Source organism: Ochotona princeps, chromosome 24, assembly GCF_030435755.1.
Source record: "Ochotona princeps isolate mOchPri1 chromosome 24, mOchPri1.hap1, whole genome shotgun sequence".
Classification (NCBI taxonomy): Eukaryota; Metazoa; Chordata; class Mammalia; order Lagomorpha; family Ochotonidae; genus Ochotona; species Ochotona princeps.
In genome coordinates this window covers 26,506,300-26,531,231 of record NC_080855.1, presented here as the reverse complement: position 1 = coordinate 26,531,231, position 24,932 = coordinate 26,506,300, and the positions used below count along the sequence as shown (strand labels likewise).

At 56.1% G+C, this 24,932-nt stretch overlaps 4 protein-coding genes across 4 annotated transcripts; all 4 read left to right on the top strand.

Moving 5' to 3' along the window:
- The first annotated feature begins 1,618 nt into the window (after nt 1-1,618).
- LOC101533335 (2-acylglycerol O-acyltransferase 3-like) lies at nt 1,619-3,961 on the top strand. Its single transcript, XM_058680975.1, has 7 exons — nt 1,619-1,724; nt 1,912-2,019; nt 2,099-2,169; nt 2,421-2,625; nt 2,853-3,027; nt 3,509-3,711; nt 3,800-3,961. Exons 1-7 carry the CDS (start codon nt 1,619-1,621, stop codon nt 3,952-3,954), a joined length of 1,023 nt encoding a protein of 340 aa, XP_058536958.1. The 3' UTR covers nt 3,955-3,961.
- A 3,595-nt stretch (nt 3,962-7,556) lies between these two features.
- Nucleotides 7,557-9,988, top strand: LOC101524852 (2-acylglycerol O-acyltransferase 3-like). The gene is made up of 7 exons (XM_058680484.1): nt 7,557-7,665; nt 7,878-7,985; nt 8,066-8,136; nt 8,384-8,588; nt 8,839-9,013; nt 9,543-9,745; nt 9,834-9,988. Exons 1-7 carry the CDS (start codon nt 7,557-7,559, stop codon nt 9,986-9,988), a joined length of 1,026 nt encoding a protein of 341 aa, XP_058536467.1.
- Nucleotides 9,989-12,088: 2,100 nt separating this feature from the next.
- On the top strand, nt 12,089-14,539 carry LOC105942677 (2-acylglycerol O-acyltransferase 3-like). Its single transcript, XM_058680483.1, has 7 exons — nt 12,089-12,197; nt 12,410-12,517; nt 12,598-12,668; nt 12,916-13,120; nt 13,371-13,545; nt 14,094-14,296; nt 14,385-14,539. The coding sequence occupies exons 1-7, from the start codon at nt 12,089-12,091 to the stop codon at nt 14,537-14,539; spliced, it is 1,026 nt and encodes a 341-aa protein (XP_058536466.1).
- Nucleotides 14,540-21,553: 7,014 nt separating this feature from the next.
- On the top strand, nt 21,554-23,884 carry LOC101526296 (2-acylglycerol O-acyltransferase 3-like). Its single transcript, XM_058680482.1, has 7 exons — nt 21,554-21,747; nt 21,944-22,048; nt 22,128-22,198; nt 22,434-22,638; nt 22,786-22,960; nt 23,435-23,637; nt 23,730-23,884. The coding sequence occupies exons 1-7, from the start codon at nt 21,639-21,641 to the stop codon at nt 23,882-23,884; spliced, it is 1,023 nt and encodes a 340-aa protein (XP_058536465.1). The 5' UTR covers nt 21,554-21,638.
- The last annotated feature ends 1,048 nt before the right edge of the window (nt 23,885-24,932 follow it).

Here is a 24,932-nt window from a genome sequence, read left to right as displayed (position 1 = left end):
ATGCCTGCAACCCATGCTGTGGCCACGTGGGGGCCTCCAGGACATGAACCCCGCAACTCCTTCCCCATCACACTGCACCCAGCAGGATCAGCCCATCTACATATGGGACTATGGACCTAGAATCAGATGGCAGAGGGACACACTGCGGGGGCAGAAGACGGAGGACACGTGAGAGCAGGGCGGCCCCTGCAGGTGATCCTGGGCTGACTCCAGGAACCTTCCCCCAGCCCTCATCATCTGCACAGCAATGAACAGTTAGTAAAGGGCTATGCTTGTCACTGTCCTGGCTCCTGACCGGTGCAACTACAGCTACCCATTGTCCAGTGCAGGCAGGGTGGGGAGCCCTGTACCAGGCATTGGCTAGCTCATTAGCGGCTTGAGTGGGGAGCTGCATCCCCTGGGTCCCAGGCCACCCTTATCTGTTTCCAGGCACTGACAGTCCCTGGATGGAGATAGAGGTCCTAGGGGTGAGCAAGAACTAAGCAGATACTGAACACTCCGCACCCAGTTACCTAGGCCAGAAGCCTTCCCCCCACCAGCTCCGCCTCCGTTAGGTCCTGACCCTCCAGTTGCTTTGGCTCTCCCCTACTGGACAAACTGTGTTGGGGATCTCTGCCCAAGCATTGCCATTGGCTACAATGACCCCCAAGTCTCGCTCTCCAACACACCCTAGCTTTGCCCCCTGGGATGCTGACGTCCCTTTCAAACACCCGGGTCTCCCCGTGGAACTGAACAGCAAGCCCGGGTCTGGTTTGCGCAGTCTCCACCACCTGCCATGCCACTGAGATGCTCCAGGACCATCCCATGCTTTGTCCTCCCAGTTGCCTATGGTTCCCACTGACCCTGCCACTGGCCACTTACCTAGTGTTTAATCAGAACTGGGAGAGCATGGGACAGAGGCTGGGGTGTCGGGCTTTGCTGAAAGAGTGACTTCCATAAGCAGTAGTGGCTGGTGGGAAGGCCATGGTGCAGGCAAGAACCCAGGAAGCCCTGTCACTACACCCGCTGACTCTGGCCACACTTGGGCACCTGCCTTGTGTCCGGTATTGCCCTCAAAGGGGTCTGTGATCCCGGTGCCAGCAGCCCAGCCCCCGTACAGGTGGAGGATTCTGAACACACTCCGCAAGCAAGCTCTCATGCTGTTCCAGGAACACTAGGCAACTGCATGTCTCCAGAACAGGCACCTGATCCTCACCCACGTGAGCCCTGACACCTGACCCCATTGAGTCCTCTAGCTGACAAGGAAGAGAACTGATGGGTGAGAAGAGACCTGCAGTAAATTCCTGTGCAGAAGGCAGGGGTCTTCTGGGGCACCCCAGAGGCCCACAGAGAGGTCAGCACTGAGGCCAACGTTGTCCGGTCAGAGTTGACCTCCTGGCACCACTCCATGCCCAGAACGAGTGGGAGGCCTGTGTGGCTGTTCATCCACTTCCTCCTTCAGCTGCCCCAGTATCCAGATGCACACCCCTTTCCAAATTCCCAGCCACTCCCAGGAGCAAGCCAAGATCTAATGGTTCTGAATGTTGTAAGATCAGTCTCAGAGGAGGCTGAAGACATCTGGCTCTGTCCAAGCATCTCCTCCACTATGCACTGGACACTGGGAGAGGGAGCCAGTGGCATGGATGTCTCCACAGCACCTCGGCCTACCTGCCCCACCAAGACCCTGAAGAAGCAGCGGCTGGAAGCTCTCAGCGCCTTCTTCCATGTGATAATAGTGTGCTTAGGTGACATGGTGGGGGAATGGAGGAGGCAGGGGGTGCTGGGAGGTGCCAGGACAGAGGAGCCTGGCAGAGGCCTGGGTGTACCAATGGGAACAGCAGGGACCCTGACAGATGTTCTATGGGGGTGAAGGTGGCTGGGTGGAAGAAATGAGGTCCCAGAGACCTTTCTCATGGCTTGCTTCTCACCCAGCCCCCTGCCCCATCTATCTTCTCATCTACCTCCTCTTCACGCGGCTCTGGTCTCTCACTGTTCTCTACCTGATGTGGCTCTACCTGGACCGGGACACCCCCAGCCAAGGTGAGCTCAGGCAGGGCTCCAGGTGGGGAGAGATGGGGAGGCTGTCTTGGGCATTCTACCACTCCGATGTCTGCCCCAGGGGGAAGACGGTGGGAATGGCTAAAGACCTGGAGAATATGGAAACAGCAAAGGGATTATTTTCCTATCAAGGTGATGGTCCCCTTCCCCAGAGATATCCCCTCCCCTCTAAACCCCCCTCTCTTCCCTCCCCTGCTCACTCTTCCCTGTCCTGCAGCCTGAGCCCTGCTGCCCAAGGACACAGAGGGGCAGGGGTGGAGGGGTTGACCATGAACCCATCCCAGGAACCTGAGCATTGAGGTCTTCAGGGACAGAGGGCAGCACCTCCAGCTGTGTCCTGTCCTCTATGCCTCCCTCCTCTCCTTCTGCTCAACCGTGTCAAGCTGGTGAAGACGGCAGAACTGCCCCCCAACCAGAACTACGTGCTAGGGGCCCATCCCCATGGAATCATGAGCACCGGACTTGTCTGTAATTTCCTCACCGAGAGCAACAACTTCTCCCGACGCTTCCCAGGGATTCAGCCCTGGATAGCCATGCTCAACTTTTTCTTCTACCTTCCCGTCTTCCGGGATTACATCATGGCTGGCGGTGAGGCTCAGGCTGAACGGGGAGGAGGCAGCGCCTGATCGAGTGTTCCCTTTGCCCCAATAAGACCCCCACAGAGGATACTGAACTTGTCCTGAACACTGCTCAGGCTCTACAATGGACAGATGAGGATGGAAACTTGGGGTCCCCTCTTCCCTTGCTAAAGGGTGCAGTGAGGCAACAGGAAACTCCAGGCAGTACTGACTGCTCCCTACCTGCTCATGACACAGGACTGCGACCCGTGAGCCGTGCCAGCCTGGACTTCATCCTGTCTCAGGACCAGGTTGGCCTGGCGGTGGTCATCGTGCCCGGGGGTGCCCATGAGGCCATGTATGCAGCTCCAAGGCAAAACTGCCTCAAACTCCTGAATCGCAAAGGCTTCGTTCGCTTGGCACTGAGACATGGGTAAGTGGACGTACAGGCACAGATGCTAGCCTGTTCTCCCCTAATCCAGCTGTCCAGGTCCCTGTAGGCGAGCACTGCACCCACACCCGGCTGCACCTGTCAGCCCTTCCCTGTAGGGAGGAGGGGCCCAAACTGACACAAGGAAGTTTCCTGTCCTAGCAGTCCTGGGTTCTCTTCCCAAGCCCACACAGAGGCAGCCCTGGGCTTGACCTTTCACTCTCCACTAGGCTGGGCCTGCCTTGCCCCAAGGCTGCAGGTGCAAACACTGAGTTAGAGGTGGCTGTGGAAAGCCCACTACATAGGCTTTCTAAACACAGGTGAGACTTCCTTCCAGAACATTCTGTGCAGACATAGTCGTGCATTCCCAAAGGCCTGGGAAGTGGCATCAGTTGAGCTGGGGAGGGAAGTGTATCCCCCCAACCTCTGATGTACCCATTATAGGGGTCAATCCAGGACCTGCCCATGACATTTGTCTCTGCAGGGCATCCCTAGTGCCTGTGTACTCATTTGGGGAGAATGATGTCTTCAAAACTAAGATTTTTGCCAAGGGCTCCTGGCTGCACCTGTCCCAGATCATCTGCAAGAAGTTCACTAGATTAACTTTCTGCATCTTCTGGGGCCGCAGTCTCTTCAAGCACAAATCCTGGGGTTTGCTGCCCCTTGCCAGGCCCATCACCACCGTGGGTGAGTGAACACCTGCAGAAGGGAATGGTTATGGGTGGTACAAACAGCATGGCAGCCTCCAGCTCACCTGTGTCTCTCTCCCCTGCAGTGGGCGCCCCCATCCACGTGCCCCAGGTCAGTGCACCCACTGAGGAGCAGGTTGACCACTACCACAGACTCTACATGGAGGCCCTGGAGCGACTGTTTGAGGAGCACAAGGAAAGCTGTGGTGTCCCCGCCTCCACACACCTCACCTTCCGCTAGGCCTGCCCTCACCTGCCCATTGAATCTGAGCCCGCCATCTCCTGCCCTCTTCTGCCCTCCAATAAAGGCTGTGCTGGACTTGAACACGGCCAAGCACAGCCACCCCTCCACACTACAGCTGTGCCAAGTCTTTATCTGTTAGGGATGTATACATTTTTAACTATGAGCTGATAGAATATTTATGTTGATTGCAAAGCATTAGAGATGGGAAACCATTACCATGAAGCCAGAACAGCATAAATCAAGACTGGGTTATATTTGATGCCTGGATTGTTTCATGACATTTCACTCCAGTTGTTTATCTTGTCTTAGTACGGGAAACTGATATTTAAAGAAAATTTTATTTATTTGAATTGCAAACTTATGAGTCAGATACAGAGAGTGAGATCTTCCATTTACCTCTCTCTCACTCCCTAAATGTCTGCAACAGCCAGAGCGGGGCCATGTGGGTGCAGGAGCCAGGAGCTTCTACTGGGTCTCCCACATGGGCATAGAAGCCCAAACACGGGCCTGGCGCAATAGCATAGTGGTTAAAGTCCTCTCCTTGCACGCGCTGGAATCCCCTATGGTTGCCGGTTCTAATCCCAGTGGACCTGCTTCCCATCCAGCTCCCTGCTTGTGGCCTGAGACAGCAGTTGAGGATGGCCCAAATCCTTGGGACCCTGCACCCACGTGGGAAACCCGGAAGAGCTCCTGGCTCCTGGCTTCGGATTGGCTCAGCTCCAAATGTTGCGCTCACTTGGGGAGTGAACCATCAGACAGAAGATCTTCCTCTCTGTCTTTCCTCCTCTCTGTATATCTGCCTTTCCAATAAAAATAAATAAATCTTAAAAAAAAAAAAAAAAGAACCCAAACACTCAGGCCATCTCGCATTCTTTCCCAGACCAGACGCAAAGAGCTGTGTGATCCAAGTCCTGACAGGACTCTGATCCTCCACTCTGCGTGAAGGTGTGAGCAGAACCTGAGCTGACACAGGAACCATGACCTTAAACCTGCAACATGATTTCTCCACCATGAACCTGTGCCAGGTGCTGATACAGAGAGAAGAGCTGATAGACAGCTCTGAAACCATTAATATCTCTCCATCTCATGAATACCAAGCACCAGGGCCGTCTTCCCCTGCCTTTCAGGACCAGCAGCAGGGAGCTGGATGGGATGCAGAGCAGCCAGAACTTGAACTGGAACCCTCATGGGAATGTAGCACTTGCAGGCAGTGGCTTCACCTGCTACATACATTCCTGGCTCTATTCAATCCTTCCTGCACAGAAAGGGCAGTCCCTGTGCAGATGAGGAAACTGAGGCCTGGGACTCAGCAGCTGTGACACCTGCCTTCTGACTGGTGCTGGATGTTCCAGTTCTTGCTGCAATTGGTGGGGGGAGGATGGCAGTGCATTGAGGCTCCCACTGGCTCCGTGACTTGGTGTAACTTCGGGCCAATCACTTTACCCTTTGGTCTCTGGTTCCTGCTGGCCTACTGATGAGGTTGTGAAGCCTCCCACAGGTACAGGATTCCCTCTTGCTGGTCTTTACCTTGCTCTTCTTACCTCTCTGCTCTCTCCCACAAGAGCTGCTCAACCCCAATCCCAGTGCGAGTGTCAGAGAGGGGAAGCAGTGGAGGGGAAGAGGTCCAGAAACACACGGGGAAAGAGCAAGGGCCAGATCCTCTGAGTCCCTGGATGCAGAGACACCCTGTCCACCACCCAGGAGGGCAGGGAGGATGACTCACGGCTCCCATGAGTTCAGTGAGAAGGAGCCAAGTCTTGCAGGGAGACCCCCAAGGACCAAGTACACCACCTGCCAATAGCAAACCACATTAGGTTCAGTCAGGGAGCCAACACTGGCCTGAGAGACCAGTCAGTGACTTTTGGTCCCAGCTGGGCCTAGAATTCCTCCTCCCAGCTTCCATCCCTGTGCCCACATGCATGGGTCTCTGGAATACAACCCTCTACCTCCAACTTCCACCCCTAACTCAGGACCACACCCAGCAGGATCAGCCCACCAGCCTTTGAGGCTGTCAACCTAAAAGCAGATGGCACAGGGACACACTGCTGGGGAAAGGGTCTGAGGATATGTGAGAGCTGGGCAACCCCCACAGGAGGTCCTAGGCAGACCCCAGGAGCTTCCCCCATCCCTGCCACCCTCCCAGTACTGCACAGTTAGAAAAGGGCTGTGTTCTGCCTGTCAATGTCTTAGCCCCTGATCAGGCGGATTGCAGGCGTGCTTCGTCCAGTGCAGGAAGAATGTGGAGCCCTGCCCACAGTGCCCACTCCTAAGAGCCACAGCAGCTACTCCCAGGCCTTCCCGACAGGCTTTGCAGGCAGTGGGGACCTCTGCACAGTAAGACTAGCAGTGCTGGGAGGGAGGACATTAAGGAAGCCAACATTGTCTTTCCAGCACCCCAAGGCGCTCCTGGTAAGTTTCCAAGCCAAAGTTCTCCCTTCACACTAGACCCTGCTATCCAAGATCCTTGCTGAATTCTAAGCCCTGCCCCACACAGAGATCAGATCCCTCACCCCACCTAGCCCCTGGTCATTTCCTGGGCTCTTGTGAGTCACAGCAGGTGAACCCTGCTTCCTAGCTGTATTTGCCATGCCGGGGAGCAAAGAGGGTGGAAACGAGGATGGGACCAGGGCCAGTGGGTTAGGCTAGGAGGGGCGGGGGCTCAGAGTTGTGGGTGCCTCTATGGACAGCCCCTCCCTCCTGTCTCTCTATGGATCTCATTCTTGGGGTAAGATGATCTCCGTGTGCCAGGGATGCAAGTAGATCCCAGCACCAGCCAAGCTGATTGCTGCTTCCTGTAACAGAGATGGCCAATGGATGCTGGGAACCCTGCAGTGTTTTGGGAAGAAGGAGGGATGGAAGGGTCAAGGACCCAGGGAGGAGACGGAGGAGTTGCTGCACCAGCCCAGGTTTCTGCATGTCCACCAATTGCCAGTCTACCTTAGTCACTGCAGTCTCGGCTGACCTGCCTCCATGGGGACAGGGACACACGGAGGGCAGCAGGGTCCAGCCAGGAGCAGGTCCATGTGGAGCAACCCATACAGCAGCTCAAAGAGCAAGTTGTGCTAAATTCCCTGAATGTGACCACATGGCACTCACCTAGGTGCCTGGTAGGCATCTGTCCCCAGGGAGTCTCCTCTACAGAGTGAGGGGAAACCATCAGGAGGGAAGCTCGTATGGCATTTGTAGATTTGTGTGCTAACTGGGGGCGGTCTGGGGAAGTATTGTTGGACACAAAGGGTTGATGGCTCCTAAAGAGACCCAAGAGATCATCACTCAACATCCTACTCGGCCGAGTCACCAGTTGGCTCCTGCACCAGCCTGCACCTGGAGACCGTGGGCGGGCTGACCAGTTGCATGTATCCTCCCTGCACAGTTGCTAGGACCCAGGTACCGCCCCTCTCTCTGCACACCCCAACTCCGCCCTGCTTCTCCCAGGGGCTGGCTAAGACTGACAGACCCAGGATCAGTTCAAATTAAACCTCAGAGAAACCTGGAGAATCTGGGGCTCCATCCAGACAACTCCCATGCCACATGCTGGACACTGACACAGGGGACACCTGAGACCCGGCCTGACCCTTCAGGAAGAGACAGCTGCTGGGATGGACATCCACACAGCACCTCCACCCTCCCACCCCACCAAGACCCTGTGGAAGCAATGGCTGGAAGCACTGGGCGCCCTCCACTATGTGCTGGCTTTCCTGTTTCTAGGTGAGAGGAGGGGGAGGCCAGGGTGCCTAGGGACAGCCCAGGGCAGAGGGACTGAAGGAAGGATGGCTGTGTGGTGGCTGGAACACCTGGACCAAGGCACAGGGACAAGGCCAAAGGAGATGCTTCCGCCAGGTGCTATGTGAATGCAGAAGGAGGAGTGGGCTGAGAAATTCAGTTCTGGGGGACTCATGCTACTTCCTCCCCTACCCCAGTCCCTTGTGCTGCACTTCTACTATATTACCTCCTCTTCACGCGGCTCTGGCCTCTGACTGTCCTCTACCTGATGTGGCTCTACCTGGACCGGGACACCCCCAGCCAAGGTGAGCTCAGGCAGGGTTCGAGGTGGGGAGAGATGAGGAGGCTGTCTAAGGCAATCGGCTACCAGGATTTTGGTCCACAGGGGGAAGACAATGGAAGTGGCTAAAGACCTGGTTGATCTGGAAACATCAGAGGGATTATTTTCCTATCAAGGTGATGGTTACCCACCCCAGAGTCACCTCTTACCTCTTGTCCCATCCTCACCCCTGCACCTGCTCACCTTTCCCTGTCCTGCAGCCTGAGCCCTGCTGCCCAAGGATACAGAGGGGCAGGGGTGGAGAGGTGGACCCTAGGACCATCCCAGAACACTGAGCTCTTAGGTCTGCAGGGACAGAGGGCAGCACCTCCAGCTGTGTCCTGTTCTCTATACCTTCCTTCTCTCCTGCCCAACTGTGCAAAGCTGGTGAAGACGGCAGAGCTGCCCCCCAACCAGAACTATGTGCTGGGATCTCACCCCCATGGGATCATGTGCACTGGAGTCTTCTGTAATTTCCTCACTAATTGCAACGGCTTCTCCCAGCACTATCCAGGAATACAACCCTGGCTAGCCACCCTGGCCGGCCTCTTCCACCTACCAGTCTTCCGGGACTACATCATGGCTGCTGGTGAGCTCCAAAGTTAATGGGGGGAACAGCCCCTGGCCTGAGTGCTTTCTCCAGAAATCCAAAACTCCTGAGGCAGAGGAGACCAGGACACCTGTCCTGAACACTGAGTCCACTCTGCAGGAGCAGGGGAAGAGTGATGGATGGGGTTGAGAGGAGGGAGAAGGGGCTCCCCATCCGTGCTAAAGGGTTGGGTGAAAGACTAGGAACCCCAGGTGCACTGCTGACTGCTCCCCACCTACTCATGCCACAGGACTGCGACCCGTGAGCCGTCACAGCCTGGACTTTGTCCTGTCTCAGCCCCAGCCTGGCCAGGCAGTGGTCATTGTCACCGGGGGTGCCCAGGAATCCCTGTACACAACCCCAGGACAACACTGCCTCGCACTCAAGAGACACAAAGGCTTTGTTCGCCTGGCACTGAGGCATGGGTGAGTGGATTGTGAGACCCCATGCTGGGCTGTGCTCTGTGTGTCCACCCCTCTGAATGCCTGCAGGTGATGCTGGCGTGTCCACAACTGAGCATCACACTCACATCACACATTGGACTTACTTGTCAGCCCCTCAGGTTCTGGTGTCTGCCCTGTGTGGTGCCAAAGTCCCAGCCTCCCTCCACTCTCAGCAAGCAGGACCACTTATTAGAACAAGGCCTGTGGGACGAGAAACTCTGGGTTCTCTTTCTGACTCTGCCTCAAAAGCAAACCCTTGCATTTGACCTTTCCCTGAACACAAGGCTGTGCTGGCCTTGCCCCAGGGCTACAGGTGCAAACCCTGAGTGAGAAGGTGCAGGTGGAAAGCCCGCTGCACAGGCATTTCTCAACAAAGGTGAGGCATCCTTACAGAACCTTTTGTACAGACATGATCTTGAGCTTCCAAGAGAGAACTAAAGAGTGATCTGAGTCCATAAAGTGTCCATTGAAGTGGTCAGTGCAGCACCCAACCATCCCAATCTCTCTGCAGGGCATCCCTGGTGCCTGTGTACTCATTTGGGGAGAATGACACCTTCAATAGTAAAGTTTTTCCAGAAGGCTCCTGGCAGTATGTGTTCCAGGTCATCTTCAAGAAGATCATTGGTTTTCCGCCCTGCATCTTCTGGGGCCGCAGTTTCTTTTCGCCCAACTCCTGGGGTCTGCTGCCTCTTTCCACGCCCATCACCACCGTGGGTGAGTGAACACCTGCAGAAGGGAGAGATCATGGGGGCAGAGTGGACAAGGGCAACCTTGCACTGACCTGTGTCTCACTCCCCTGCAGTGGGCGCCCCCATCCCCGTGCCCCAGCTATGCACACCCACTGTGGAGCAGGTTGACCACTACCACAGGCACTACATGGAGGCCCTGGAGCGACTGTTTGAGGAGCACAAGGAAAGCTGTGGCATCTCTGCCTCCACCCACCTCACCTTCCTCTAGGCCTGCCCTCACCTTCCTGGAGTCCTGAACCTGTGCCCTGAGTACCCCAGCTCCTGCTCTGCCACACCCTCTAATAAAGACTGTGGTGGAAGTGAGCACCTTCAGACACAGTGCTCTACCCAACCTTCCTGTCCTGTCATGCTACAGAATCATACATGGGATTGGCACTCAGGACCCTGATTCCCCCACCAGGGAGAGAGGACTCTGCCACAGGACCTGGGACTAGTCTGTCCCTCTATGAAGAAAGGCTCCTGCTTAGCCACAGACCCTCCAGGGTCAGCAAGGAGTGGTGAGGAATGCTGTGAGGAGCAGGCCTTGAAATGCGAGTAGGATGGAGGTCCTTGCCGCTGGATTTAGCTGGCCCTGACTCGTACAGTCATTTGTGGACTGATTCAGCAGATGGAAGATCTCTCTATATATGTAGCCTTAACTTTCAAAATAATTAAACAAATCTTTTAAACAAAAACTGAGTACCAGGTTTACAGATAGTTGGGGTCTCACAGCCCCCTCCAAATCCCTGTCCATGGCCCCAGTTCTGCTCCTGAACCGAATCTCTGAGAGGTGCACACTCCATACCCACTAGCCCTGGTCTGCATCCTTGGCTGGCCTGGAATCTTGGGCAAGAAGAAACTCACAGGGTGCTCTAGATACATGTTCGTGGTGATATGGCCACCACAGGAATCATTCTGAGGTTACTGTGCTGGGAGGGGTGGGGCTTCGATAAAGACCGGGGGCTACCTCCAACAGGCACAGTCCCAGGACAGCAGGGGTGGGCACCCTTAGCTCAGTGGCATCCTTCTGGACCCTCCTGTTACACTGCTGCCCCCACGTGGTCCTGATGCAAAGGGCCTATGGCCTGGGGGTTCTCCCACCTGGACCTGGCCTGGGGCTGTGCCTGTCCCTACTCTCTCTGATAATCCCAACTCCACCACCACCACCTCCACCTCCACCTCTGCTCATGGGCACGGGTGAGAGCCTCGCCCTCCTCCCACATGGATGGGGCCAGGAAACAACTTCTGGTCCCAGCACTACCTGCACAGTGTCCTCCTTGCTCTTCCCTTCAAAACCCAGCTGCCTGTCTGCTGTGCAAGCCTAGGGCCGTCAAGGGGTTGTGCTGGTTGAGCGAGGCTGAACACGGAGCCCTGAGCCAGCAGGTCCACTCTCAGAAGGGATAGGTGAGTCATTGTTGGAGCAGGGGTAAAGGGAAGCTGTGTCAGGGTGCACCTGAGCTGACTGAGCAGAAATCTCACTCCCCTAGGGCATCCTTGATTTCCATCTTTTCCTTCCAGGAGAGCTAGAGCCTCCAGCTGCTCTGGGACACAGTGGGCAGGGCAGGGCTGGGTATGGGAGCCCTGAGTACCAGCTGAGCATGGTCCGTGACCACTGGGGCTTCCTGCTGCCCGTTGCTGACTGTGAGGGTCTTGTGGAGCATGGACCTCCAGCTCTGAGCTGTAGGAGTGGCTTCTGGTTGTGCTGCTTTACTGGCAGGTAGGTAGCCACCCCAGAGCAGCAGGGTACAGCTGGCACAGGTAGACGCAAAACCCAAGCTCCATGGGGAATGATTTCTTTAGCAGCTCAAGGAGTGAGGTGTGCTAGATTGTTTCTGTCCATGTGCTAGTGGCTCTCACCTAGGCACATGACAGCCACTAGGCAAGCATGAGGAGGGGGTGATCATGGGGCATTTGTGCATTTCTCCGATCAGTGGGAAGAGTCCCTCTGGCCTCAGGGCCAGCAGTAGCTCTTAAGGAGAGTCGAGAAGTCACTATTCAACATCCTACTCAGTCCAGTCCAGTCTCCAGTTGGCTCCTGCTGCCAGTCTGCACTTGGAGATTGTGCGCATACGGGCAAGCTACTTGACCCCTCCCAGTATCTAGGGCAGGACCCAGGTACCGCCTCCTCCCCCTGCACACATTCACCCCTGCCTTGCTCCTCCCAGGGGCAAGCCCAGATTGACAAATGCAGCACATTTAAGATCAGTTCCAGAAGAGATTAGAGATTTGGGGGGCTCAAGTAAAGCCTGCACCCATGCCACATGCTGGACACTGACACAGGGGACACCTGAGACCCGGCCTGACCCTTCAGGAAGAGGCAGCTGCTGGGATGGACATCCACATAGCACCTCCACCCTCCCACCCCACCAAGACCCTGCGGAAGCAATGGCTGGAAGCACTGGGCGCCCTCCACTATGTGCTGGCTTTCCTGTTTCTAGGTGAGAGGAGGGGGAGGCCAGGGTGCCTAGGGACAGCCCAGGGCAGAGGGACTGAAGGAAGGATGGCTGTGTGGTGGCTGGAACACCTGGACCAAGGCACAGGGACAAGGCCAAAGGAGATGCTTCCGCCAGGTGCTATGTGAATGCAGAAGGAGGAGTGGGCTGAGAAATTCAGTTCTGGGGGACTCATGCTACTTCCTCCCCTACCCCAGTCCCTTGTGCTGCACTTCTACTATATTACCTCCTCTTCACGCGGCTCTGGCCTCTGACTGTCCTCTACCTGATGTGGCTCTACCTGGACCGGGACACCCCCAGCCAAGGTGAGCTCAGGCAGGGTTCGAGGTGGGGAGAGATGAGGAGGCTGTCTAAGGCAATCGGCTACCAGGATTTTGGTCCACAGGGGGAAGACAATGGAAGTGGCTAAAGACCTGGTTGATCTGGAAACATCAGAGGGATTATTTTCCTATCAAGGTGATGGTTACCCTCCCACGAAATGCTTTGTCCCTCCTCCATCCCCACCCCTGCACCTGCTCACCTTTCCCTGTCCTGCAGCCTGAGCCCTGCTGCCCAAGGATACAGAGGGGCAGGGGTGGAGAGGTGGACCCTAGGACCATCCCAGAACACTGAGCTCTTAGGTCTGCAGGGACAGAGGGCAGCACCTCCAGCTGTGTCCTGTTCTCTATCCCTTCCTGCTCTCCTCCTGCCCAACTGTGCAAAGCTGGTGAAGACGGCAGAGCTGCCCCCCAACCAGAACTATGTGCTGGGATCTCACCCCCATGGGATCATGACCACAGCATCCTTCTGTAATTTCCTCACTGAGTGCAACGGCTTCTCCCGGCGCTTCCCGGGGCTGCAGCCCTGGCTAGCCACCCTGGCCGGCCTCTTCTACCTACCAGTCTTCCGGGACTACATGATGGCTGTTGGTGAGCTGCAAAGTTAATGGGGGGAACAGCCCCTGTCCAGTGGGCTCCCTCCAGAAATCTGAGACTCATGGGGGAAAGGGACCAGGACACCTGTCCTGAACACTGAGTCCACTCTGCAGGAGCAGGGAAAGAGTGATGGATGGGGTTGAGAGGAGGGAGAAGGGGCCCCCCCATCCGTGCTAAAGGGTTGGGTGAAAGACTAGGAACCCCAGGTGCACTGCTGACTGCTCCCCACCTACTCATGCCACAGGACTGCGACCCGTGAGCCGTCACAGCCTGGACTTTGTCCTGTCTCAGCCCCAGCCTGGCCAGGCGGTGGTCATTGTCACTGGGGGTGCCCAGGAATCCCTGTACACGGCTCCAGGACAACACTGCCTCGCACTCAAGAGACACAAAGGCTTTGTTCGCCTGGCACTGAGGCATGGGTGAGTGGATTGTGAGACCCCATGCTGGGCTGTGCTCTGTGTGTCCACCCCTCTGAATGCCTGCAGGTGATGCTGGCGTGTCCACAACTGAGCATCACACTCACATCACACATTGGACTTACTTGTCAGCCCCTCATGGCCTACTAAATACCTTGTGCATTCACAATTTCCCATGCTTCCAGCCTCCTGACCCGGGCAGGGTCAGTTAAACAGAGCAAAGCCCCCTGTATAGAATTCCATGGGTCTCTACTCCTGTCTCAGAGAAAAATTCTTGGACTTGACCTTTACTTCTACCCAACAGTGTGTCTGCCTTGCCCCAGGGCTGCAGGTGCAAACCCTGAGTGAGAAGGTGCATGGGGAAAGCCCACTGCACAGGCATTTCTCAACACAGGTGAGGCATCCTTCAGGAATATTCTGTACACACATAGTGATGAGCTTCCAAATGACTTGGAGAGGTTAACAGGAAGTCAGAGCAGAAACGTAGAACCCCCAGCGTTCCAGTTTCAGATAGTCCAGGACCTGTCCATAACTCTGCTGTCTCTCTGCAGGGCATCCCTGGTGCCCACATATTCCTTTGGGGAGAATGATGTCTTCAATAGCATGACTTTCACCAAAGGCTCCTGGCAGTATGTGTTCCAGGTCATCTTCAAGAAGATTGTTGGTTTTCCGCCCTGTGTCTTCTGGGGCCGGAGTCTTTTTTCGCCCAACTCCTGGGGTCTGCTGCCCCTTTCCACGCCCATCACCACCGTGGGTGAGTGCCCACCTGCACAGCAGGGAGTGATCATGGGTGTAGAGTGGACAAGGGCAGCCTCTGACTCACCTGTTTCCCTCCCTTGCAGTGGGCGCCCCCATCCCCGTGCCCCAGCTGTGCACACCCACTGAGGAGCAGGTTGACCACTACCACAGGCTCTACATGGAGGCCCTGGAGCGACTGTTTGAGGAGTACAAGGAAAGCTGTGGCATCTCTGCCTCCACCCACCTCACCTTCCTCTAGGCCTGGCGCCCGGGGGAAACCTGAGTCCTTACTCCCGCGCTTGCCTTGTTCCATCCTCCAATAATGACTCCAGGTGCCTTTTATTGGCATGAAGAGCTCCTGTTAGCCCAGCTGTGGGCCCAACTTCCTAGGTTACTGTGGAAATTCAGTGAATGAAGACTGGAAGCCTTAGCACAGAGTTGGGCTCAGGCCAAGAGCCAGGGGACACTCCTACACTCCTGCTGCTGTCATCACTCCTGGGTTACTTGTTCAGATGGGAGAGAATAATGGTTGCAGATCTGTCTCATCAGCTTTGCTCTCTCTCTGACAGCACCTGGCACAGGCTCTTGGAGAAATCCCGTTGCAGGTTCAAGGTCATGGCTCTTGTGTCAGCTCAGGTTCTGCTCACACCTTCATGAAGAGTGGGGGATTGAGTCCCATCAGGACCTGGATCACACACCCAGCTCCCTGCAGATAGCCTGGGAAATCAGCAGCAAATAGCCCAAGTATTTGGTTCCTTACATGGACATGGGAACCTGGATAGAGGTCCTGGCTTTTGGACTTAACTGGCCCTGGCTCGTGCAGTCATATGCAGAGTGAATGAGTAGATGGAAGATCACTCTCTCTCTCTCTCTCTTTGTGTGTGTGTAACAGTCACTTTTAACATGATTAAATAATCTTACAAAAAATATAACACAGAGACAAGAGTTTGGGTCCCACAGCCCCTTCTAAATTCCTTAGTTAGCTCCTGGCACAGGGCCTGGTTCTCAGCTCTCCACACTCACTCCATGCAGTGCTGCCACCTTGGGGACTGATGCCCACACATGGTGTTTAAGGGGATCCAAACCATATGGGAAGCTCAGCTCAGCATTGTCTGACTCCGGTGGCACCCCTTGCTCCTTGGCGCAGAACTCCAGGACTGGGGAGGAAGAACTGGTGGGAACACCCCAAGGTGCTCCTGGAGCCTCTCTGTGCAGTGTCCAGGCCAGAATGCTCCCTCATCCCGGGAGCCGACTCCAGCCCTGCCAACTCCTGGGTCACACCTGGGGCAGTGCGTTGTGGTCACTAGAGATTGCCCTTGGAATCATGTCCCTTCCCCCTCTTGGCCTGGGGGTGTGAAATCCCCCATACTGGCAAGGGAGGCTGCAGGGGCTTCTCCTGGGCCTGGGGTGGGGACGCCAGGAGAGCGAGCAAGGGTGACCTCCTCCTGCCCTGTCCTTGCAACTGACTGTTGGCAAACCCGATGGGGGTAGTGTGGAATAGAAATGGGACATTAGGGTCCATTCCTCCAGAAGTGACAGGGATGGGAGAGTTGCACCAGCTCACACGCCTTACCCTTGGGGTCCCAGTCTGGGATCTGGTCCCTGGGAGGCCCCTGGGCAGCTCAGAGCTGCTTGGCCTGATGGCAGTCTTTGGTTTTCTTTGTGGAAATATCCTTGCTCTCTGTTTGAGAGGCACTGAGACTGAGACAGAGATATGGGGCACTCCCACCCTCTGGGTCACCCCCAAAGGCCCATGAAGGCTTCAGGGAGCCTTGGCCCCCACGACAGCCTGGGAACTCAACCCAGGTCTCCCAGGTGGGTAACAGCAACCCAGTCCTGGGGGGTCATGCCTGCTTCACCCAGACTTGCTACAGGCAGGGAGCTGGGCAGGACTAGAGCAGCTGATTAGTCCAAGTTCTCAGAGCTGGGAAGAAGGAATCTCACACACCAGCCAGAGTCAGTCCCATACCTGGTTCTGTCTGTGCACCTGCTGGGCTCTTCTGTGGGAGACTCCTTGTCCTTCTAAGGTGGGGACAGGGGAGCCCAGACGTCTGGGCTGGAGCCCACTGGGGACTGGATCTGCTCCCAGTCCCTCCCATGTTGTCACTGCTGTGGGAGTAAGGGCAGTAGCAAGCTTTCCCTACACAGCTCCTGTTGCAAAGGTTTGGGTCTCTCATGCATCAATAGCACCACCTGCTGACAATAAACCTCACTGGGCTGTGCAACATCTAAGCCCACCTGGACCTAGAATGCTTCCTTCTCTGGCTTCCATGCCCTGGACCCAAGCTGTGACCATCTGTGGCCCTGGCACAGACCTGACTCCTGACCAGTCAAAATGCAGGGTGCACCCTCCCCAACATCCAGACTCCATTTCCTGGCAATGGGAGCCGCCCCCTTGTGAGAATAGCATTGCTGTTGGTGGGGACCGGCAATGATGACACCAGCCAGGGACTCAGCCACCCTGGTCGCTGCCCGAGTCCTGGGACTCCTCTCTGCTGCCCAAAGCTCCACCTATAGGGCGCTGGAATCCCCTACTGAACTGCAAGCCGAATTGGATGGTCCGCAGCGAGGCCACCTCTGGGTCGAGACCACCTTGGGTCTGTGACGGCATTTTTATGAGTCCCAGTCCTGTCCTCAATCATTCCCCTCCCCAGCGACACCTGCACACAGCTTCCTGCGGCACTCTGCCTCTCCGCCTCCTGCTCCTGCTATTGTCCCCATCCCCACATCGCAGACAGATGCCACAGGGCATCCCTGCCTACACCTCCAGCTCTCCTCTCCTCCCTCGATGATTCCGCCTCCCTGTCTGACTTTCAATCTCCTTTTCGTACTCTCTCTTGTCCTTATCCCCCAACTCTGTCCCACCTGCTTTGCTTGAATGGACTCCTGGGGAGGGTCTGTGAGCTAGAAGTGTGGACTCTACCTCTGAGTAAGGTCACCTGCTCTCAGTCCCTCCGTTTGATCCTCACCCTCACCTCAACCCAATGCCTTTGGCTACAGGCCGCCAATACTGCAGGAATGTGGGGTGCAGAGGAATGGCAGGGCTTTCAGAGTGCCTGGGTCACTTCCACCATCCCGTCCTAACATCCACTTTACCAGAGCCCTGTTCCCCTGCCTGCTAACTCTCCCCACATGCGCACAGTTCAGACCTTCCCCTGGGTTGGCCTTCACTCCCGTCCCTGATCATTTCTGGGGCTCCTGTGACCCCTCCCTTCCTTGGTGGGCCTGCTGTGCAGGGCAGCAAAGAGGTTAAACATGAAAGTGGGACCAGAGCCAGTGGGTGAGGCCAAGAGGGGGACTGCTCAGAGCTGTGGGTGCCCCTGTGTACAGCCCCTCCTGTTAGAGTCCGGGCCAAAGCCCCCTGACGTCAGGGTGCGAGCTAGTCAACTTCTAGAGAATGACAAAGAGTCTCACTGGTAATGCAAACAGCAAACAGAGTTTATCGCGCCAGCATGCTGGGGTCAGACCGCACTTGGGGCACGCAGGCTAGCCAAGCCGGGCAGTCGGACCCCGAACAGCCCAAGACAGTAGCTTATATAGGCCCTTTGGGGTTGGGAAATACATCAAAAGTAACAACCTTAGACATGTTCATTGTTTTATGGCCTTTAGGCACAGGGAGCCTGTTCCGTTCCCATACCTATTATCTTTAAGGCTCATCTCATTTTTACACTCTTATCTTCCTCTTGTTTTTGGGACCAGAGAAGAACTGTGCCCTTGCCTTTACAAAGTTGTAAGGCAGCAAAGAACAGATTTATTGCCAAAGCGGAATCCTCCCAAAGTCCAGGCACCTCCTGGCCTAGCAAAGTAGCAGTTGTTCAGTACAAAGGAATCTCACACTGCCCAACAATAGCATTTTACCTATACTTTAACACTCCCTCTTGTCTCAGTGGGTCTCCTCCTTGTTGGGGTCCTGCCTGTTAGATTTGCCGACCACCAAGGAAGGTATATATCAGCCAAATAAGAATTTAAACGGTTTTATTTCAGGGAACTGTGGTCACGGACTTCACTTCTCCGTGCAGCAGAAAAGCAGACCGAGCCACAGAAGATGGAAAAGCCAGGAAAAGATGCGCAAGGGGGTTTTATAAACCCCTCTTGACACAGAAGTCGAAATGGGGGTCTCCTCGGCCCTTATTTGGTTGGGGGGGGATATGGATTTGTGTCCCTTCTTGGTGTAACGGTGATTTCACGGCCCCAGGCACCTGACAGAATTCTGCCGTCCCTTCCAAGGTTGCCACCTGGGACCAGGTTGGAGGCAAACTCCACCCTACTATGGTTACCATGGTAACCATCACTGCCTAGCCCTACACAGCATGAGCCAGGGTGAAGAAGGAGAGGATACATTAGATATAAAAGGGGCAGAGACACTAAGCATGGATTTTATGGGTATGGGGAAGAAGAGGAAACTGGTCCCAGCAGTTTGCTGAGAGTATCCAATTTCTCTACTGATGGGGCAATCTCTAAAGGCACCTCTCCACCTCCTTCTCATGGCAGACCAGACCCTGAGCCTGCCCAGCAACCCTGGAGAGCATCCTGACCAAAGGGAGGAGGAGGACAGGATTTCAGGCCGCGCTCCCAAGGATCCTTCTCTTCTCTTACACCTGCCACAAGGCCACAACCTTTGATTACTTGCTGCTTTGTTGACTGAACGGTCCAGCTGAGTTCGCTCTGTCTGCTGAGGTCAGAACTGTGCCCATTTCACACTGTTGATCTCCACCCAGAAGAGTCTCTGGCAGGAAGAGTGACCCCCCCACACACACATCTTGGGAAGGCAAAAGGACCGCAGCACTTGCGGTTTCTGTGTGTCCTTTACTTGATGTGGATCAACCTGGACCGGGACACTCTCAGCCAAGGTCAGCCCAGGTAGGGGAGACATGAGGAGGTTGCCTCAGGCATTCTGCCACCCGAATCTCTGCCTACAAGGGGAAGACAGTGGAAGTGGCTTATATACTGTCCAAGAGGGAACAGCAAAGAGATTATTTGCCTATCAAGGTGATGGGTCACCATTCCCAGAGATGCCTCCCCTTACCCCCTTCTCCTCCCTCCCTGTCCCTTGCTCACCCTTCCCTGTGCTGCAGCCTGAGCCCTGCTGCCCAAGGACACAGAAGGGCAGGGGGTGGAGAGGTAGACTCTGAGCCCATCCCAGAATCCTGAGCTGTGAAGTCTGCTGGGGCACAGGGCAGCACCTCCAGCTGTGTCCTGTCCTCTATGCCTTCCTTCTCCCCTCCTGCCCAACTGTGCCAGGCTGGTGAAGACGGCAGAGCTGCCCCCCCAACCAGAACTACTTACTGGGATCACACCCCCCACAGAATCACAAGCACCACACCCTTCTATAACTTTCTCGTCAAGTACAAAAACTTCTCCCAGTGCTTTCTGGGGCTGCAGCCCTAGATGACCACCCTGGCTGGCATCTTTTGTGTCCCCCTGTCCCAAGATTACATCATGTTTATAGCCAAGCCTCATGTTGAACGGGAGGAAACAGGCCTTGGCTAAGTGTTGCCCCTACCACCAGGATCCCCGCCCCATCAAGAACACTGAATCTTCCTGGAACTTTGGTCCCATTCTGCAATGGCCAGCAAAGACAGGACAGAGGGTTGGGCTCTTACTTCTCATGTGATGACTGCTGCTCCCCAACCCCCCTCTTGTCACAGGACTGCATCCCATGAGCCGCCGCAGCCTGGACTTTGTTTCAGTCCTGGCTTGGCCAGGCGGTGGTAGTCACTGCAGGAGGCCAGGAATTTTTTTCTACCTCCCACCGCCGGCAGCACTGCCTCAAACTCCTGAATCACAAAGGCTTTGTACGCCTGGTGCTGGGGCATGGGTGAGTGCACCTGCAGGTATGGATGATGGCCTGTCCTCTCTGTGTCCACTCAGCCGAGTGGCCGCAGGTGGCATTGTGGATTCCCAGAGCAGGTCACTGCTCCTGGCATGCAGCTGGGGATGCCTTGGTCCCTCCCCTGTCCCTATTTCACTTCCCCTACTAGTGGCCCTCAGCACTGTCCCTTAGTGAGGCATATTCAGACTGAAAGGAATGGGGGACCTGGGCCCAGAATCCAGTCTCTAGTTCAGATCCTGTCCCAAAGCCCTTTAACTTGGTTCTGTCCAGCTTCAATACCGTCATCTTTCTGTCTCCATCTTCCTGTCTAGGGGGCAGGGACTTTCCCTCTCATCTTCCCACACCCAGCTATGAGTCTCCGAGGTCTGCTCTCCTATCCAAGGCCAGGCTTGCCCTTCTGCTGTCCAGCCCCAGGGTCCCAGACACCAACATAGCAGCGTGAGGAGCAGTGTGAGGAGCAGCGTGAGGAGCAGCGAGGCCAAGGCCAGGGCTTCACTGGTTCCAGCTACTCTGTCCTTTGAGTTGGGGCAAACAGCTCTGCCCCAACTTCCTGCTGCTTGGGGCTCCAGCCACTGAGTGCAATGCAGCAGTGATTCCTGAGCCCCAAGGCTACCTGATGCCCTTCAGGGCTACCCACCAACAGACCCTTGGTGAGTCCCTGGCCACAATTTGCCCAAGGTGAGCTGTTTCCAAGCTCTGAGCTGTGTATGAGTACAGCCTCCAACCTCAGACCCACTTCCCTCAACTGATGTCTTCCGCTCAATCTCCCTCCCCCTTACTACCTGAGCCTTGAACTCTGTCCTGGTCACTGCTGCCAGCCAGAGCAGCCCAGGTCATTTAAGCTCAATTGTTCCACCCCGGTGCAAAATGCGGTGCTGGGCAGCAGAGCCAGGAGGGCACCCTGGGCACCCACAGAGCCATGGGAGCGCTGAGCAACTCCAAGGTCCCTGCAGCCCAGCACCACACCCTGCCCTGGAAGCCAGCCTTCTCATCCTTCACAAGGCCCTTCCAGAACTACACAGTACACAGAGTGCAGTGGTGCAGGCTGGGAGGGGCTGTGGCAGTGCAGGGGCTTGTGCACAAGGAGAGGCTACCTGTGCCCAGGGCCACACTGGTGCACTAGGCCTGCACTGCCAACAAGGCCTGCAATGGCTGCCCAGGGAGCCCCAACATTCACAGACATCTGCAAAGAGCTCAGCACTCAGGCTGCTCCACAGCCCAGTCTCTGAGGGCTCTAGGGCACCAGCCCAACAACGCCTGGGGCCCTGTGAGCAGACTGGCCAGCCTCTGTTCCCTCCCTGCATAGTCTCTGGACACCCAGGTGCTGCCCCTCCCCTGCATATCCCACCCCCAGTCCAGCTCCTCCCAGGACCAGCCCAGCCTGACAGACCCAGGATTCTTCGAGATCCGTCTCAGAGGTGCCTGGAGACTCTGGGGCTATATGCAGGCAGTTCCCCAGCCACACACTGGACACTGGGATAGGGGACACCTGTGACGCCACCTGAGGGTAAAGGGAGCTGCTGGGATGGATTCCCCCACAGCTCCACCTCCCTCTCACCCAAAGAAAACCCTGCGGAAGCAGTGGCTAGAAGCCCTGGTCTCTGCCTACTATGTGCTGGCTGTGCTGTTCTTAGGTGAGAGAGAAGGCAAGAATGCCAAGAAAATGGAGTGCAGAGTGCATGGCTGTGCTGCTATATGGGACTCCTGGGCAAAGGAGCTAGGGCAGCACTCAAGGAGATGCCGTGCCCCAACATGCCCTGCAGGTAGGAGCCAGGACTGGCTAGGTTGAAAATCCTAGAAAACTCACTCTTCTTTCTCACTTCCCCCCAGGCCCTTGGTCCATCCTTCTCATCTTCCTCCTCTTTACGCGGCTCTGGTCCCTAACTGTTCTCTACCTGATGTGGCTCTACCTGGACCGGAACACCCCCAGCCGAGGTGAGCTCAGGCAGGGCTCCAGGTGGGAGAGACAGGGAGGTTGCCTCAGGCATTCTGCCGCCCGGATCTCTGCCCTCAGGGGGAAGACGGTGGGAGTGGTTAAGGACCTGGCAGATGTGGAAACAGCAAAGAGATTATTTTCCTATCAAGGTGATGGGTCACCCTTCCCAGGAACTCTTCCAAACTTGTCCCTCCCAATGCCCTGCCATTGCCCCTGCTCACCCTTCCCTGTCCTGCAGCCTGAGCCCTGCTGCCCAAGGACACAGAGGCGCAGTGGGTGGAGGGGTTGACCAAGCTCTGAGGTCTGCTGGAGCAAAGGGCAGCACCTCCAGCAGTGACCTATCCTCTATACCTGCCTCCTTTCCTTCTGCTCAACTGTGTCAAGCTGGTGAAGACGGCAGAACTGCCCCCCAACCAGAACTACGTGCTAGGGGCCCATCCCCATGGAATCACGTGCACTGGACTCTTCTGTAATTTCCTCACTGAGAGCAACAACTTCTCCCGACGCTTCCCAGGGATTCAGCCCTGGATAGCTATGCTGAATGGTTTCTTCTACATTCCAGGGTTCCGGGATTTCATTATACTTCTAGGTGAGCCTCAACTGAATGGGAGGAAACAGCCCTTGGTCAGAGTGTACAGAGACCTGGGACCCCTCTTCCCCTGCTAAAGGGTGAAGTGAGGAAACAGGAAGCTCCAGGCAGTACTGACTGCACCCCTCTCCCCCGCTCATGACACAGGACTGCGACCCGTGAGCCGTGCCAGCCTGGACTTCATCCTGTCTCCCGCCCAGCTCGGCCAGGCAGTGGTCATCGTGCCTGGGGGTGCCCAGGAGGCTCTCTATGCAGCCCCAGGGCAAAACTGCCTGGAACTCCTGAATCGCAAAGGCTTCGTTCGCTTGGCACTGAGGCACGGGTGAGTGGGGAACAGCTCCCCAGGCTGGGCCATTCCCCCTAATCCAGCCGTCCAGGTCCCTGTAGGAAAGCACTATGCCTGCATCCCGGCTGCACCTGTCAGCCCTTCCCTGTGGGGAGGTGGGGCCCAAATTGACACAAGGAAGTTTCCTGTCCTAGCGGTCCTGGGTTCTCTTCCCAAGCCCACACAGAGGCAGCCCTGGGCTTGACCTTTCACTCTCCACTAGGCTGGGCCTGCCTTGCCCCAAGGCTGCAGGTGCAAACACTGAGTGTGAAGGCACCTGTGGAAAGCCCACTACACAGGTCTTTCTCAATACAGGTGAGACTTCCAGAACATTCTGTGCAGACACAGTCGTGCATTCCCAAAGGCCTGGGAAGTGGCATCAGTTGAGATGGGGAGGAAAGGGCACTCAGCCCCTGCTGTGCCCATTGTGGGAGTCAGTCCAGGACCTGACTATGGCATTTGTCTCTGCAGGGCGTCCCTGGTGCCTGTGTATTCATTTGGGGAGAATGACACCTTCAAAACTAAGACTTTTCCCAAAGACTCCTGGAAGTTCCTGTGTCAGGTCATCTTCAAAAAAATCTTTGGTTTTACTCCCTGCATCTTCTGGGGTCGCAGTCTCTTCTCACCCAACTCCTGGGGTTTGTTGCCCCTTTCCACACCCATCACCACCGTGGGTGAGTGCCCACCTGCACAGGAGGGAGCAGCCAAGGGTAGTGTGGACACTAGCAGCCTCTGACTCACCTGTGTCTCCCTCCTTCCCTTGCAGTGGGCGCCCCCATCCACGTGCCCCAGCTCAGTGCACCCACTAAGGAGCAGGTTGACCACTACCACAGGCTCTACATGGAGGCCCTTCAGCGACTGTTTGAAGAGCACAAGGAAAGCTGTGGTGTCCCCGCCTCCAGCCACCTCACCCTCTGCTAGACCTGGCCTTACCTTCCCATGGTGCCCCCACCCCTCTGCTGCCCTCCTCTGCCCTCCAATAAAGCCTGTGGTGGAAGTGAGCATGACCAGGCACTGCACCCTACCCAACCCTCCCATCCTGTCCTGTCCTGTCCTGTCCTGTCGTGCTGCAGAGTTGTACCTAGGATTGGGGCTCAGGACCCTGATTCTCCCACCAGGGAGAAAGGACTCTACCACATGACCTGGGACAAGTCTCTCCCTGTCCCTCTGTGAAGGAAGGCATCTGCTTAGCCAGGCACTGCCAAGGGTCAGTATGGATTGGGGAGGGGGGCTGGGGGTGGGGTGGTCGTCATTAAAAGGTGAGCAGGATGGAGGAGGCGCAGTGAGGGTGATGGGGACCCACAGGGCAGGAGCTGAGCCTGGTCAGGGCCCTGCAAGAGGCCGGGAGGGGAGGAACCCAGACCCAGAGCACACAGTGCTTGCTCCTGCACCTGTCCCTCTTGTGGGAGTTCCTGGGACTGGTGGACTGCATGGGTGCAAGACAGACTCTTCCCAGCATTTCTTGTTCCTGCAAGCCCAGCTCTCAGCTCAACCTCCCAGGCTGCTCTGGACAGTCCATGGATGCAGATGCAGAATGAAGGCCCCTCTTGAGGAGATGATGGTAGGACCATATCCCAACTGGTAAACTCCTTCACATCCCAAGGGTTTTGTTGGCAGGTGCTCAACATTGATCCTTCGCTGATGCACATGTCGAGGTCAGCACAAGGTCTGTGTCATCAAATTCATTGTGACCGTCACAGTCACTGTCCTATAAACCTCTCTCAGTTCTTCCCCAAGAGCCAGAGGCACCAAGTACATGGGGGGGGCTGTGAGCAAGCACTGGGGTTTGGGGTTCCTGGGTCCCTCTCTGGGGACAGGGTGGGGCTTTTTTTGTGGAGCTGGGGGAACCTGGTAGAGGATGTAGAACTGACCCTGGAGGCCAAGAGCCTCACCTGGTCTTGTGAGGTTGATTAGAAAGTGGCGGGGTCAGAGGTGAAGGGGTAGAGGGCACCTGGTAGAGAAGGAGCTT